Consider the following 18028-nt stretch of genomic DNA (forward strand, 5'->3'; position numbering starts at 1 on the left):
CTGAAATTGTTGAACTCAATGTTAAGTCCGGAAGGCTGTAGAGTTCCTAGTCGGAAGATGAGGTGTTGTTCCTCCAGTTTGCATTGAGCTTCACTGGAACATTGTAGCAGGCCAAGGATGGACATGTGGGCTTGAGAGCAGGGTGGTGTGTTGAAATGGCAAGCGACAGGGAGGTCTGGGTCATGTTTGCGGACAGACCGAAGATGTTCCGCAAAGTGGTCACCCAGTCTGCGTTTGGTCTCTCCAATGTAGAGGAAATCGCATTGGGAGCAGCGAATTCAGTAGACTAAATCGAGGTAAGTGCAAGCGAAGTGCTGCTTCACTTGAAAGGAGTGTTTGGGCCCTTGGATGATGAGGAGGGGGAAGGAAAGGGGCAGGTGTAACACCTTCTGCGGTTGCATGGAGAGGGTTGAGGTGTAGGGGGTGATGGAGGAGTGGACCAGGGTGTCCCAGAGGGAATGATCCCTGCAGAATGCCGCCGGGGTGGGGGTGAAGGGAAGATGTGTTTGGTGGTGGCATCATGCTGGAGTTGGTGGAAATGGCCGAGGATGATCCTTTGAATGCGGAGGCTGGTGGGGTGATAAGGAGGACAAGGGGGACCCTATCGTGGTTCTGGGAGGGAGAGGAAGGAATGAGGGCAGATGCGCGGGAGATGGGCCGGACACAGTTGAGGGCCTTCTCAACCACCATGGGTGGAAAACCTCAGTTAAGGAAGAAGGAAGACATGTTAGAGGAACTGTTTTGGAAAGTGGTATCATCAGAACAGATGCGACGGACGCGAAGGAACTGAGAGAATGGGATGGAGTCCTTACAGGAAGCGGGGTGTGAGGAACTGTAGTTGAGGTAGCTGTGGGAGTTGGTAGGCTTGTAATGAATATTGGTGGACAGCCTATCACCAGAAATTGAGACAGAGAGGTCAAGGAAGGGAAGGGAAGTGTCAGTGATGGACCATGTGAAAATGATGGAGGGGTGGAAATTGGAAGCAAACTTAATACATTTTTCCAGAGCCAGACGAGAGCATGAAGCAGCACCAAAGCAGTCATCGATGTACCAGAGAAAGAGTTGTGGGAGGGGGCCTGAGTAGGACTGGAACAAGGAATGTTCCACATACCCCATAAAGAGACAGGCATAACTGGGGCCCGTATGGGTACCCATAGCCACACTTTTTATTTGGAGGAAGTGTGAACTAGGATCTTTTATGAACACTCAAGAGGAGAGGAAGGACCTCAGTTTAACACCTCATCTGAAAGACAGCACACTTGACAGTGTAGCACTCCCTCAGTACTGCTTTGGCATTGTTAGCTCAAGTCCATGGAGTGAGACCTTAAACACACAATCCCCAGACTCAGAGGCAAGCATGCTACCCCTGAGCCACGTCTGAGAGTGGAGCAGTACAAGGCACTCTTTTTAATCTGCCATCCCTTGCTCACAAACCACAGAGGTCAACGTTTCTAATAGAGTTTATAGATAACTTAAATGATAGATTGACTTAAAATGTGATTGATCAGTCCCCATGGGTCACTGAAATTATGTTAAGTATTAAACGCTCTCCCCAGCTCTGTGGACCTTACTTTCTCATATCCACTGTTGTAACATTAAAGACAACTCCTTTCAGCCATAGAACCATGAAGAGACGTTGGCAAAAGGGGCAGTTTCCTATGTTCTCTCCATCGAAACCAGCCTAGAGAAGAGAGGAATAATAGAATCTTAGGTTCTCAGTAAAGTAGTCCACTGTATTCTGTTTTAGCAGAATTATGTAAGAGGCTGAATATTATGGTTATTATATCATACATTGAAGAGAAAACTGAGGGTGATTTTATAACTTCAGTTGTAAGGGATGACTAGGACAGCTCAGTTAGAACTTCCTGTTTAGCTACCCGCAGTCCTGTAAAGATGGAAAAAAACTTGAATTTATATAGTGCTTTTCACAAGCTCAAGATGTTTCAAAGTGCTTCAGAGTCAATGAATTATAACCAGGACTTCAGCATCTTTGGACTGGTAATATATATATACCTTAAATAACGTTAAATTTGCAAGTGCTTGAAGTTTCATTTCTGACTCCCTGCTTCTTAGATAACACCATAAATTCTTTTAAGGGTTAGATCGCTTGTAAAAATGGTTAAGTAATGGTCTCAATTCAGTGATCAAAGTCAGTAACTGGTAACAGTGTTTGAAATTCAAAAATGCAAAACACATTAAAACTTAATTTCTTATTATTTGGCATTCAAATACTGCTTGAGAAATTCAAAAATGTTTAATATTAATTTCTAAATGAAAATAATTGACTGATTATTTCAGTCAAAGAAGGGTAGAAATTATTGCTGATGATTTTATCTCACAAATGTGTTTGCACCAAATCCATCCCTCCAGTACAGCAACAGAGGTACTAATAATTTATTTTAATGTCTTTCTACGTATGGAGAAAATAAATTTCTAGTATTTGAATTTAAACACTCCAGTTTGAGTTTCTAACATTTTTCTGCTATTCGACTTGTGATAATATATACCTGAATAACATTTAATTTTCAAAGTGCTTGAAGCTTCACTTTCTAACACCAGTGTTTTTTTCAGATAAGGCTCCATTTTAGAGGTAGCTGCCAAACTTCACCATCAGGAAACAACTGATAAAGTCCACTGATGACCTCTCAAATATACACTGTCGGAACGTAACCAGCAGTATTTAGAAATAAGCTTATTATCCTGTTAGCACTCTGAGGTTGCATTTATATTGCATTTGTTGATTAGATTCCAAGCCAGAAGGAGAATCTCTATTGCTTGACCCATAGTTAGGAGAGAGTACTGCACACACCTAGGCCTGAATTTTTCTAGAGTCAGGCAGGTTCGGCGGGAGCAAGCAGGGGTGATCGCAGAGCCAACTGCCGCCCGCGATCAGCTCTGCGCCGCCATTTTATGTGGGCAGGCCAATTGAGGCCCGCCCAGCGTAAGATGCGAGCAGTAGCACTCTGTGCTACCTGTGCGGGCGGGGGGAGGAGGGAGAGTCGGGGCCAGTGCTCTTTCATGCATGCGCGTGAAAGAGCGCAGCACGGAGCTGCCTCAGGGAGATTGAACCGCTTTTGAAATAAATAAATAAAAACAATAAAAAATTAATGAAACATGTCTCCTCACTGTGTCACATGAGATGGGACATGTTTTTATATTTCAGAAATTTTTAGAATTTAATTCATAAAAGCTTTAGGAAATCTCATTCCGCTAGTGGATGAGGATTCTTTAAAAACATAAAGGTCGCTTGGCCTTAAAGCCTGCCCACCATCCGTAAGGTTGGACGGGCAGCATAATGTTGACCTTGATTACTTCCTCAATGGCCTCAATAGGCCTTTTGGATATCGGCGGGCGCACTGCTAACTCCGGCACGCACCCACTGAATGAAACATCGTGAGACCGTGCAATGACGTCAGGATGCATGCCCGTCATTTTATGCACCTGCATGTCGGGCCCGCCCCCGTACGCTGAATGTAACAACCTGGACCTAAATACACACATACAGCTGACTCCCAAGAGTTTGAAATGTATGAATTTGGGGTTGAGGAGGGGAAAGTCCCAGCATTGTCCCCATTTATTTTAAGGGTTGGTGGGTTTACAGTGTCCAGGAAACCCTCTTAGTACTTTTCAAACCAGGTTACTCAGATTTACACTCCATGACTCTCTAAAAATAAATATTTGCATTTATATAGTTCTTTTCAGAACCACCAGATATCTCAAAGTACTTCATTTTGAAGCATGGTCGCTGTTGTTGTGTAGGAATCATGGCAGCCAATGTGCAGACATCAAGCTCCCACAAACAGCAATGTGATAATCACCAGATAATTTGTGATATTGATTGATGGATAAATATTGGCAAGGACACTGGGGAGATTTCCCCTGCTCCTATGTGGCCATGGGATCTTCTACATTTACTCAAGCAGGCAGATGGGGCATCAGTTTAATATCTCATCCAAAAGACAGCATCTCCAGCAGTGCAGCATTCCCTTAGTAAGGCACTGGAGTGTCAGCTCTGACCTTTATGCTCAAGCCCTGGAGCCCTTGAACCCAGAACCTTGCAATTCACAGGAAAGAGTGCTTCCAGTTGAACCACAGTTGACGCCTCTACTTCCCTTGGGAGTCAGCTCAGGCCATGACTCCGAATTTACGCTGTTAATTTAACATCCATCCAAAGTTGAAGTCACAATGCTAAACTTAGCATAAATGTTCCAAGATGTGAAACAACGAAACAGCAAGCCTAAAAGAAGGGGTAAAAATGAACAATTGAGTAGTTATCACTAATATTGCTTAGCACATATGCTAGCACAGAGGAACTTTACCCATATTGCCAGAATGTTGAAGCAATAATTCTTTCTCAGTGTTCAGATCCAATAGTGTTCACATAGTCAGGCCATCATTTGAAACTATCTATAGAATGATTTGTATATTCTTTGCTACATATTATTTTACATGCGATATGCGAGAGCTAAAACTTAGAGTCTTTGTTGGGCACTATACAATCGATTTATTTAGTTGAAGCCACATCCTCCACTGTTTTTTTAAGGTATTTTATTTCTAGGCAATGAAGATCAATACTTGACTCAAAAAGTTGATCAATTCAAGTCACACCTTGGACAAGAAGGCTTATGCATTCTTAAACGATGACGAAGCTAGCAAGGAATGTTAAATTGGAAAAGAACAGGAGGTGGTCAATAATAAAAACAGAAAGTGCTGGAAAAACTCAGCAGATCGGGCAGCATCAGTGGAGTGAGAAACACAGTTAACGTTTCAAGTGCATATGGCTCTTCTTCAGAGCTTTGAAAAAGAGTCAGCTCTGAAGAAGCCATACGGACTTGAAACGTTAACTCTGTTTCTCTTTCCACAGATGCTGCCAGACCTGCTGAGCTTTTCCAGCATTTTCTGCTCTTATTTCAGATTTCCAATGTCCACAGTATTTTGCTTTTATCTTAGGAGGCAATCAATGCCCACTGATGATAGACAAAGACAGGAAAGGGTTATTATATTATGAGAAGTGTTACATCAGCTAATTTACAAACATTCAAGGTAATGAAATACAGTGAGATTTTCTGCTCTTTTATTATTGGTTTGGCTCCTGTTTGGGTTCAAGGAGTCAGGCCAGCCCCTAGCCACAACCCAAGATCCGGTTCAGTTTTAACAGTATTTGCTCTCCGGGTTCTGTGTTCCTTGTAACATTGATGCAGTCACAAGAAATATAGGATATAGGCGAACAGATTACTCTCCACTTAATCCTGTCAAACCTTCAGTTTGCCTCATAACACTCACTAATGGCAATTTTACTCTCTACTGGCTGCTGTTAAGTTCCCAACCCCACAGAATATGAAGTAAATTTCAAGCTTTGTATTGAACACCCCTAAAAGATAAATAGTGTAATGGTGTCATTTATTATGTATTATTCATACAATACTTCAATTTCTTTTAATACTCATTGATATATAGTGTCATTCTAAATCAAACCACAATTCAGAGTTTGTAAAAGAATTTAAGGAAACAGTTAAATCTTTACTTAATTGAATGTTGACATTTAAAACATAAACTCAGTGAATGAAGGAAAACCAAAATCCACTTGAGACACAACCACAGAGAAGGCTTTTGTATAATTTTCTACATTAAAAATTTCATCAGTTTTTTTACCTTAATGAAAAGTTCGATGCTTGGCTTTTCCCTGCCAGACCCTTGTTTGGCCATCGCTGGATCAGTGGAATAATCAAACAAGTAGACCAAGTGTAAGGAAAGTCTTCATAAGGAGTTTCATAAAGAACAAGGAGCACCAAGCAAGTATGGAAGCTTCTTTGATTAACACACTGTTTTGCGGGCTTTTCTCAAAGCGCAGGACACCTCAGTCACCTCAGCAGCAATAAGTCTCCACAAGGCACACGAGAGTTTGCTTTCTCTTTAGTTAGGGTGTAACGTCCTGCCTGTCTTAACACTGTGCTTCCCTCAGTAGAAATCAGAGGGTGGTCTCTAATTTAACAAGGCAGAAAGCAACAACAATGACACAGCATTATCCCAATGTTATTTACAATAAAATACCAGGAAGAAATTTGAGCAGCAGAAAACAGATGCAAAAAGCCAACAAATGTAAAAATATATTCCTATTAATGTGTTGTATTATTGCTAAACTCTATAATCAGTCACAGATATTTAGAACGGAAGCTAACATATAAATTTCAGAATTTTTAAGGCTGATTGTATCATAGTCTATAAATACCCTATCAGTCAATAGACATTGGCTCCAGAATTGACAGAAATAACTCCATCAAAGTCCTTAGGTATGGCCTGTCTTACTGGCTTGACAGGCCCACTATAGGTGGTGGCACAGTGGTATACTATTGGGAGGGCACTGGGAATTTTCAATGTTGAGTCCAGATCCCACGGCATTTTATGGAATCAGGTCAAACATGGTCGAGGAAACCATCTATCACCCTCCCTTAGATGATGAATCAGTATGCCTCCATGTAGAACACCATTTGGCGGAAGCACTGAGGATAGAATGGGGAATTTTAATGTCCACCAACAAGAGCGCCTCACTAGCACTACTACTGACCGAGCTCACCCAGTCCTAAAGGACATATCTGCAAGACTGGGCTTGTAACAGGTGGAAAGAGAACCAACACATAGGACAAACCTTGTTGACTAGTCCTCACCAGTCTACCTGCCACAGATGTATCTGTCCATGAGAGTATTGGCAAGAGTGACAGCTGCATTGTTCTTACGGAGGTGAAGCCCCATGTTGATGCTAAGATTACTAACCTCCATGTTTGTGTGGCACTACCACTTTGCTAAATGGGATAGATTCAGAACAGATATAGCAAATCAAAACTGGCCAGCCATGGGTCACTGTGCATCAGCAGCAACAACAGAGTTGTGCACCCCATGATCTGTAACTTCATGGCCCAGCATGTCCCTCACTCCACTATTATTACCGAGACAGTCAAACAATCCTAGTTCAATGGGTGCAGAAGAGAATGTCAGGAGCAACAGCAAGCGTACTTGAAAATGAGGTGTCAACCTAGAGAAGTTACAGCAGAGGACCACATGCATGCTAAACAGAAGAAGCAACACACTTCACACAGAGCCAAGTGTCCCACAACCAATGGACCAGATCAAAGCTCTGCAACTTTGCCACATCCAGTCATGAATGGTGGTGGACAACTAAACAACTAATGGGAGGGGGAGGCTCTATTAATGTCCCTATCCTCATAATGGTGGAGTGCAGCATGTGAGTTCAACATTCAATGCTGAAGTGTTCACAACCATCTTCAGCCAAAAGTGCTGGCCTCATCCTGAAGTGTTCACTATTACAGATACCAGTTTTCAACCAATTTGATTCACTCCGCGTAATACAAGAAATGGTTGAGCACAATAGATGCAGGAACTCCGATAACATTGATAAGTATTGCTGAAAAAAGAATCATGTCAAAGCCTTTTGTCTTGCATTCATCAAGATACTTCACAAGAATACCAATATAAGGGAAAAACAATTTATACAGTTGGGCTCTCAGTGTGGTGCATTTGCATATACTGGAAGCTACATATATGAATACACAGGGCCCTGTTCTTTGCAGACAGAAAGAACATGTACACACATCTGTTTCAGTCAAACAAAATAAATGACAGCCATTTGCTGACTCATTCCTCAGGGCAATGCCTTGACCAATCAGGGTCAAGCTGCCCTGGTTTAAATTTCAAACAATGCTTGACAGTTAACAGTCAGTCACCATCACTGATGCATTCTCCATGACAATGCCTCTACCAATCAGAGTTCACTTGTCAGCCAATCAGCACTCTCTTCCCATACAGTATAAATTGTTGTTTTCCCCTTATATTGATATTCTTGCTTAGTGTCCTGGTGCGATCAGGACGAAAAGTTTTGACATTTCTCTTTTTTCAGAAATACTCAAGTTCTGAGCTACCAAACGACTATTAATACAGATGGCTTGTGGTCCAGACCTAGTTGTTCCTCTAGTCAAGGTCTTCCAGCAGAATACTGGCATCTAACAACAATGTGGAAAGTTTCTGAGGTATTTTCTGACCACAAAAACAGGACAAATTCAATCCAACTAATTATTGCCCATCAGCATACTCTCAATCATCAGCTAAGTGATGACAGGTTTGTCAACAGTGCGATCAGATGGTATTTACTTACCAATAGCCTGATCACTGATGCTCTGTTTGGGTTGCACCAAACCCACTCAGCTCCAGACCTCATTACAGTCTTGACCCACACATGGACAAAAGAGCTTATTTCAATAGATGAGGTGAGAATGAATTCCAAACAGTATTTGACCCAGTTAGGCACAAAGGAGTCTTTATAAAGTTGAAGTCAATGCGAATCAGGAGAAAGCTCTCTGCAGGAAGGAATCATACCTAGCTCAAAAGAAGATGGCTGTCGTTCTTGGAGTTCAAACATTTCAGCCCCAGGACATCACAGCAGGAATTCCTCAGGATAGTGCCCTAGGCCCAGCCATCTTCAGCTTCTGCATCAATGATCTCCCCTCCATCATAAGAGCCGACGCAATGTTTGCTGATAATCGCACAGTGTTCAGTAACATTTGAATTTTCTCGTGCAGCAAGACCTGGACAACATCCAGGCTTGGGCTGATAAATGGTAACATTTGTGCCATTAGTTACTATCTCCTGCAATAGAGAGTCTAAACAGCTTTTCTTCACATTCAGTGGCATCACCATCAGTAAATGCCCCACCACCAATGACCAGAAACTTAACTGGGCCAGCCACTTAATTACTGTGGCTACAAGAGCAGGTCAGGGTCTGGGGATTCTGTCTCCCAAAACCTGATCATGATCTACAAGGCACAAGTCAGGAGTATGATGGAATACTGTCAATTGCCTGGATGAGTGCAACTTCCACAACACCCAAGAAACTCAATGCTGTGCAGCCCACTTGCTTGGCCTCCCATCCACCACCTTAAATATTCGCTCTCTTTTCTACCGACACACAGTGACAGCAGTGTTACCATCTATAAGATGCATTGCAGCAACTCACCAAGGCTCCTTCAACAGCACCTCAAACACCTGCAACCTCTATCATCTAAAAGGACAAGGGCCCCACCTGCAAGTTCACTTCCAAATCACAAGCTATCCTGACCTGGAAATATGTCATGTTTGCTTCAATGATAGTCTAACAGTGCTGTTGGATGAGCAGCCTTTCCCACACTGTTCAAGAAGGCTGTTCACCACCATCTTCTCAAGAGCAATTTGGGATGGGGAATAAATGCTGGCATCTCCAATGATGGCCATATTCCGTGAACGATTGAATAAAGAAAAATAACTTATATATCACCTCTCATGACTGCAGGACATCTCAAAGGGCTTTACAGCAAATTAATTATTTTTGAAGTGTAGCCACTGTTGTAATGTAAGTATACACTATCGTCAATTAATATGTATCAATATCCCACAAACAGCAATGTAATAATGACCAGGTAACCAGCTTTAGGGATGTTGGTTGACGGATAAATATTGGCCAGGGCTCCCCTGCTCTTCATTGAAATAGTGTCATGGGATGACTCGGGTCTATCTGAGTGTACTTTCACTGATGCAAATTTATTTTTATAAAAAGTAAAGCAGAATGTACAGCACTGTACGTTCTGAAGTCAGATGTCATTAGTGTGCCTTCACAAAAAGAAATCCCCAACTTAAAGCTTTCCAGACTAGTAAGAAACTTTACAATTTATTGAAGTATCAAATGATATCTTCTCAAATTATTATTTTTCTACTGTAAAAAGGAGGGGAGTACTTTGAACAGAAACTATACCCTTGATTTTAACCCCACCCAGCTAGCAGGTATAGGGCTAGTCAGATGTACATATCTACTCCGTCCCATTTTACACTCCATTGAAGTCAAACTGAATAATTATCCTAAACCCACTCTGTTTTTATTAGCCGGGTTAGGTTAAATCCACGGCTTAAGCTTGTACAGTTTCTATAATCATGCAACAACATCCCAGTAACACAAAGATCTACAATTTAGTGCTTGAGGTACCATCAATCTTAAAATTATTTACTTCTGCGTAAGTATAAGCCTAAGCATGCCACAATCCTCTGGAGAATTCTCCTCAGCTCCAGCTATTCTCAGGGATAAAACCTTCATTTGCCATCTCTTGAATGTGGACACCTCACACCCTTGTTCTGTTTATTTTTTCAATACTTCCAAGCTAGCTCTGCTGTTTGCTTTCTTTGCCACAAGACTGTGAGGACCACTATTCTTCCACTAGTTTCAAACCAGGAAATCTTCTAGCTTCTGTTCCCTAACAAAATTCAAAATGAGATTAAGCCTCTCCCGCAATCCACGTGGTGAATGGTGAAGTTTGGTTATTACTTTGCTTACAGTGCAGGTCTAACTGACATTTACTTCAACTATCTTCTCTCAGTGAGCTGCAAACTGCATATACCAGTTCCAAGCTACAACTCACTACCTTAGCAAACACCCAGAAAAACAGAGACCAGAGAATCTCCCTAAGATCCACCCATCTCCATGACAATGTAGCCTGCCCTGGGATGTCCTCAAACTTACCCTTAGATTAAACATCCCTCATTTACAAATTCTTCTTTAATGTGACAAAATAAATGGGTTTTACAACCTTTCAGGGTTAATTGAATGCTCTTAAACTAATTAAGCTCTACCTCCCAAAACAAAGACCCTCTCTCTGGACTGCCATTACTGCAAGGATTGCAGACATCATGCCTCCAGTTCTTTAGCTAAGTGAGCCCACCTACTGTTTTACAGCTCTATCTCTTCTATCCTGGCTTTATTGAACAAACATAGGTTACCTTTTGAACTGCCATATCTTTAGGTGTTCTGGCAATCTCTAAAGCTCAGAATTTTAATTTCCTTACATTTACAACTTTAATCTCCCCAGAACTAAAAATTACCTCTAAAATATTAACATGAGCTACGAACTAGATATTCGCAACATGAGTTATCTTCAAATGAGCATATAGGTTTCATTCAGCACATCCGCAGCCAAATGTTTTCAAGTGGAAGTGTTTCCCCTGAAGATGGATCTATCTGATGGTTCTGGGACTTAGGATTTGTCTGCTGGCTCCAGTATTAGTAATGTACCCCCTTTTTGTGACACCCTCTCCTGTCCTTTAGCCTGAGCAGCACACATGATTCTTAGTGGGGCTGCCGGCTGCCCTTCCTTTCAGTCATTCTGATTGGCTGTGCCATATTTAGTGCCCACTCGCCATCCCTAATTGGGTGGCACTCCTGGAGCGGCTTCTTAATTGGCCTCCAAAAAGATTGCATCTGATCTCCTGCCACTTGCTGTTCTGGATTCCTGATCCAGAATTCATTACAATAATGGGATCAACATGCTAGCAGCAAAATTCAGCCTTGATTGTCCCGCAGCAAAGAGAGAGGGTTCCTAAGACAAAATGAGGTATTTAAAAATTATTCATTTCTTTTGAAATGCAAAAAGTTTCGATGCTCCACCTTAATTAATGGCTTTGACTTTCCCACAATCACCACTACAATCAATTCCATTGTAACCTAGCAGAAGGTGCAACTGTAGCAGGACAAATGACAAGGTTGTTTTTAATCTACTTACTGAACTGGTAAATTGCTTCACTCAGGGTTCACCAAGAGCACACCCTAATTGCTGTGGAGATATTTTGAAGGCAGGTGATGATTTATTTGGCCTGTGCTCTCACTCCATCACATAGCTTTGACATTGACTTTCCATGGAATTCTTGTACTGTCCAGTTCTATGAAAGGTCACTGACCTAAAACATTAACTCCATTTCTCTCTACACAGAAGCTGCCAGGCCTGCTGAGCATTGCCCACATTTCATCCACTAATATTTTGTACTAGCTACGGGATGACCTGCAGCAACTTGTCAAGTCTTCTTTGGCACCACCTCCTAAACCTGTGACCTCTACCACAAGGAAGGACAAGGGCAGCAGATGCACAGGAAGATGATCATGTCCAAGTTCCTCTCTAATTTGCATACGAATCTGACTTGGAAATATATCACTCTTCCTCCATGGTCGCAGGGTCAAATCATAGAACTTCGGGAACAGCATTGTAGCACTTTTACCACACAGACTGCGACAATCAAATAGACGACTCACCAACCCCTTCTCAAGACCAACAAGGGATGGGCAATAAATGACAGTCTTGCCAGAGATGCCCATATTCCTTCTTATTTCTTATTTAAAATTGTTTATTGTAACATCTAATTTTGAAGTTTTGAAGGCATTTAACAGATCTAAGGAGCCAAATATAACAAACCAGTCAGCCAGTCAAACAAATGAGATGGTGACTTGCCAAGTCTCCCAGCAGCAAGACGGACAATGGAAACAATGATGACAAGAGGCTTTGGGAGTTAGCAACAGGAAAATGGAAACTCTGATGAAGAAATCTTAGAAAACCAGAGGAAGTATAATTCCTGTAATTTGGAGGATGTTTTATAAAAACACGCCTATCAAAAGCTTCACAACTACGAAAACATTTGCTTAGAAATGAAAAAGTGCCAAATCCATTTTCAATGCAATCTAGTGTCATACAAAAAGATGCACAAAACTTGTCAAAAAATAGGTGAAAGAGCTGAATAAATATGTGCTTAATTAATATCTATGTTGAATTATATAGAATTTACAGTGCAGAAACAGGCCATTCGGTCTAACTCATCTATATTTCAAGTCATGTACACATCCATTCTGCAATGTTATGTTTCAAACGAGCCTCCTTCCACTCTATTTCACCTCACCCTCTCACATATTTATCTAGCTTCCCTTTAAATGGATTCATGTTATTTGCCTCAACTGCTCCATGTGGTAGCAAGTTCCATATTCTAACCACTCTCTGGGAAAAGCCATTTTTCCTGAATCCTTTATTGGATCTATCTTATATTCCAAGGTTTTAGACTTCCCCATTAGTGGAAATGTCTCATGCTCAACCTATCAAAACTCTTCATAATTTTCATGTTCTCTAATAAGTGACTCTTCAGCCTTTTGTTTTCTAGAGAGAAGTGTCCCAGCACATTCATTCTTCCCTAATAGTCGTAGCCTTTCATTTCTGGTATCATGCTTATAATTTTTTTTGGAACTCCTTCTGTACTTCTATATCATTGGAACATAGGAACAATGAAAATTGCTAATTCCTGGGGCTAAAAATTAGTTTGCCCTGGTTTTTAGGCATGGGCATTGTGATTTGTGACCTGTCTGTGCCCATGCAGGTCAAGGTCAGAACTACACAATTTTTGTGTGCCACCTCATCTGCATGATTGTAGCATTGGCCCAAACAGCTCCAGCACTGCTTCTCTTGCCTCCAAGCTTCAACAACAAAAATTCATAGAACGGTTAACGTAGTGAAATGTCCCAAGCTGTGTTCCCTTTAATTTTTTCCATCTGTTTGCAGGATGAATTTTGTTATGTGCACCAAAATCCTCCAAGGTGATGTGCTGATGTGCTCTACCAGTAGAAATAAAAACTTAGAATATATTACCAGGTCTGACCTAAATGTGACTCCAGACACACAGCAAAGTGATTGTTACTTACCTGCCTTTGGAACTGGTCTAGCAATCCATTCACTTGTCAAGAAGGTGGCTGCACCATCACCTTCTCAAGGGCAATTAGTGATGGGCAATAAATGCTGGCTTTACCAGGAATCCTCATATCCCACGCCTAAAGAACAATCCTTAATTGTCTTTGGGACAATCTAAGGTCATGAAAGATGCTATATAAATGAAAATTCTTTAGAATGGTTATAGCGCAGAAGGAGGCCATTCATCCTAACATGTCCATGGCAGCTCTCTGCAAGAGCAACTCAGCTAGTTCCACTCTGCCGCTTTTTCCCCGTAGGCCAGAAGTTTAATTTCTCTTCAGATAATCATCCAATTCACTTTTGAAAACCATGACTGAATCTGTACCCGCCACAGTATCAGGCAGTGTATTCCAGGTCCTAACACTCACTGCATAAACATATTTTTCCTCACGTCGCCATTAGTTCTTTTGCCAATCAACTTAATTTAATGTCCTCTGGTTCTTGGCCTTACTGCCAACAGGAACAGTTGCTCTCTATCTACTCTGTCTGGATCCCTCATCATGTTGAACACTTCTATCCAATCACCTCTTAATCTTCTCTTCTCCAAGGAGAACAGCCCCCAGCTTCTCCAACCTGTCCATCCCAGGAACCATTTTCATAAATGGTTTCTGCACCCTCTCTAATGCCTACATACAGTCTAATTTGCAGTGGAATGCCCATTATCAACTTGTCAGGACTTTTGCAGGTCGCAGCATTGTCTGAGAAATCACCTTGTTGCCGACAGGCTAATATTCCTTACATCATTCATATTTCATCTTCTCACATTGAGTAAAACATTGTTTTCATTGAGGGGAATGTTGGGTGTTGTGCCTTATGTTTAAAGGTTAATTGTTAAAGATTCCTGACTATCTGCAATGGAGGAGAAGAATGCCCCATATCGCAAATTGAAATAGTGGAATGATGCTTACCTTCCCCTCACCAACACCCCACCCCCATAAAAGAGAAAAAAAATAAAAGCACAATGAGAAGAGAAAATGTCTCAGGCAACTTGATAAATCTTACTTGATGAAGCTTATTGTCTTGTCAGGCATAAGAAGTAACAAGAAATAGTGCTTACTGGCAGCCACTTGATTCTGTACTGCAATGCCTGAGAGAGCTGGAACAATATATGAAAAAAGCATACTTGCATATTCTGAATTTTATTGTTTCTGTTGGGTTCATTGCACAGGGCCTGAAGTTGTTAGTCTTTTTAGATAAAGCCATTAGCTTTTCCATAAAATAAATAAGCTGAACTCCTTAAAAATGCTCAACACTGAAGATAGTTGCACAACAAAAGCAGACCAGCAAAGCCCCAATGCTGTCTCCAATCTGGACTAAGTTATCAGATCTCAGCCACTGGAGTTATCTGGGCAACACAACTATACTTATAGGAAAGAGAGAAGGAAAGTCAACCAAAGTCCCCATCTGTAATTGGTATAGAAATGGGAATAGGCTGCTCTGAGCACTCCTGAATTACATGTCCATCACTTTCATGAGCCACTCAGGCTCATCGACTACCAGGCTATTTTCCCAAGTCGCTCCCCATCCCACAACCCTTGACCTGTGAACCTGGAGTAGCCTCACCTTCTGAAGCACAGTCTATCACGGAAGGTTCTGAGACCTAATCTGGCCCCTCGTGTTCCAGCCTTCTCATTTCAGGACACATCTGTTTCTCCCTCTGTTCAAACTTGCTGCTTGTCCAATCAAGGCTACATTTTTCCCACACTTGAAGCTCCTCCAAGCACAATATCACTTCCTGCTCTCTCTCTCTCCAGCTGCTTGAGCTTTTGAATTTGAGGTTTAACGTTCAGCTCTGCCCTTCCCCTGCTTGAGCTCGTTTTTTTACGCGGTCTATTACAATGCTCAGAACAGTCCAAGTAGCTGTGCAGCTGTGCACATGCACACACACCTTAGAGAGAACATAGGTCTCAAGACACTTCACAGAGAATTATAAAACAAAGTATGACACTGTGGTCAATCTGTTCACATTCTCTTAAAGGTGTATTGTACCTACAGTTTGCCAACGGACACCGAGCCACGCAAGGGGATATTAGGACAAATGAGCAAATGTTTGGCCAAAGAGGGAGATTTTAAGAAGTGTTTTAAAGGAGGAAAGAGAGGTAGAGAGGCAGAGGGGTGTAGGGAGGGTATTTCAGAGCTTCGGGCCTAGGCAACTGACGGCAAAGCCACCAATAGTAAAGAAATTATGATTGGGAATGCACAAAGATTAGGAAGCGCAGATATCTCGGAGGATTGTGAGGTTGGAGGAGATTCTAGAAATAGCGAGGAGCAAAATCATGGACAGATTTGAAAACAAGGATGAAAATTTTAATATCAAGATTGCTTGACTGGAGCCAATGTCAGTCAGTGAGCACAGGGATGTTCGGGGAACATCAGGACTTGCTGCAAGTTAAGGCACGGCTGACAGTTTTAGATGACCTCAAGTTTATTCAAAAGTTTATTCCACCCCCTCCTCCCCTCAAGTTTATTCAAGTTTCCTGTGGTCTTTGTGCACAGCAGGAGACCCTGGCAGCATTGTTGCCGATCACATGGTACAACCAGCCTGCTTTCCTCAAAGGTAAGTGAGGGAAGCTGTACAAAAATATTGCTGCAATACAATTTATGCAAAGAGAACACTAGGAAAGACAAGAGGTTCTAGAGTGAAAAATGTAGGGATAGAGGCAGTGGGCAGGAGGAGAGATGCCACTGTTCAGCGGGAGGCCAGAAGACCCCCAAGTGCCAGCCACAAAAGGAAGTGGGATCAGGTGGCTAGAGAGATCTGGCTGCAGTGGCACAAGAGCACAGACTCACAGGAATGTGCAAAGTCATGAGATTCACATGAGATTTCCTAACCATCACACAACTAATCTCTCACACTGCTCAATGCACCATACCACCATCACTCACCCAGCAGTAGTCCCTGGCACTCAGGATTCACATATACCATCCTGAATCCAGATACTCCACCTCACCCTCACACACCTACCAGTGCCGCCAGCCTCGTACCCACCTCTCACTGTCTCCACATACCCCAACCATTCAACTATGACAGGCACATCACCCAAACTCCATGCTACACAATCAATAACATTTATCCACGTGTCTTGCTGAACAAGATGACACACAATAGAAAGCAGTAGAGTAGAACAGGAAAGGGGCAAGGAGACTTAAATCTCCTGAGCTCTACAGAGGACATGATTTTCTGCATCATGGAGCTGGCTGGCTGGAACGGGGCAGTGGCACTCGATGCCACTCAGAATATTAAAGTGACGGTATGTTCCAGTCTTTTGCCCCTTTTCAACTCCCAATTGACATTCATCCTGCTATCTGGCATGCTGAGCTAGCTGCTGGTGTTGTCACCACGGGCCTCTTGCTTTCCACCCAACCCCTTCCCTCTCAGCTATTTTCCCCTTTTGATTTTCTGTTTTCAGACCCCAAGAACTGCCACTTGACCAGCCATGATATCCACTGGAAGAAGAAAGGGAGTAACAGCTCAGCACTAATGAAGAGGCCTCATCACTTGAACCGATACTCACAGCCACCAACATGAACACTGGCACTGCACTTACCCTGGAGGCCAGTACAGAAATGGGGTCAGCACATGGTGAGTTATCTCGGCATGAATGGCATGTAACCAGGCCAGAGGTAAAGGTGGTTTATTTGCCAGCTCACCAGAGGGTGATGTGGCTGATGAGTTCTGCTGCAGAGGACTCAGATGGGGACCTTAAAGGGCCAATATACAGGAAAACGCTTAATGGCCATGCACGTTGAGATGCCTGGTGCATTGCCTGGCCTGCCAGATAGCCTCCTGTCACTGCCAAGGAGCATGGGAGAATCTGGCTCCAATGTGGCAGAGGGCACCACACAGAGCTTGCACTGTACACACCCTCTGCTCCACTTCTCTGTTGTGCTGCAGATCCAGGGACACTGTCACTGCTGTCCCCATAACTTCTTCAGCCTTTGTGAGAACAGGTTGCCTAATCCACTGCCCAAACATACACCACCGCACATGCCAACAGCTCCCCCCCACCCCACCCCTAAACTCCCCGCCCATGAGGATGTGGCAACCCTCTTTGGCAAATCCAGGAACTCACCAAACATTCCCCAAAACACTCCAGAGTACTTCCAGACACTTAGCAATAGAAAAAGTTCAGAGAAATTACTTTGCTGGTAATTAGGGTGACTGGTACTTTAAATAACACTAATGCAAGGCCCATCCTCCAGTTCTTACCAGCTTTCTCTTGAGTGAACAATGAAGAGGCTGTCTGCCCATGCATTGCCCAAATTTTGGACCCTGCTATCACATCAGCTGGTTGGGTTGTAATAACATTAGGATATTGCCAAACAAACATCTTCCACTGCATGCAGGAGACGCACCTGTATGCATCCATATCCTCAAAAACAGCGCGTGGGCCCGAGCAGGGAATGGCTGACAGCATGGACAACAAGGGAGAAGTGGT

The 18028-nt window shown here is 42.6% G+C and overlaps 1 protein-coding gene across 1 annotated transcript in view; it reads right to left on the minus strand.

Annotated features, from left to right (window-relative positions):
* clic2 (chloride intracellular channel 2) overlaps nt 1-5975 on the minus strand; it is a 31847-nt gene extending 25872 nt beyond the window's left edge. Inside the window, exons 1-2 of the mRNA XM_078547270.1 lie at nt 5653-5975; nt 1572-1681 (exon numbers count right to left, since the gene is read on the minus strand). Of these exons, the coding sequence (XP_078403396.1) occupies nt 1572-1681; nt 5653-5706 (164 nt within the window). The 5' untranslated portion in view covers nt 5707-5975. The remainder of the gene's footprint in view (nt 1-1571; nt 1682-5652) is intronic.
* Nucleotides 5976-18028: the final 12053 nt, after the last annotated feature.

This window comes from Cetorhinus maximus, chromosome 8 (assembly GCF_964194155.1).
Source record: "Cetorhinus maximus chromosome 8, sCetMax3.hap1.1, whole genome shotgun sequence".
Lineage (NCBI taxonomy): Eukaryota > Metazoa > Chordata > Chondrichthyes > Lamniformes > Cetorhinidae > Cetorhinus > Cetorhinus maximus.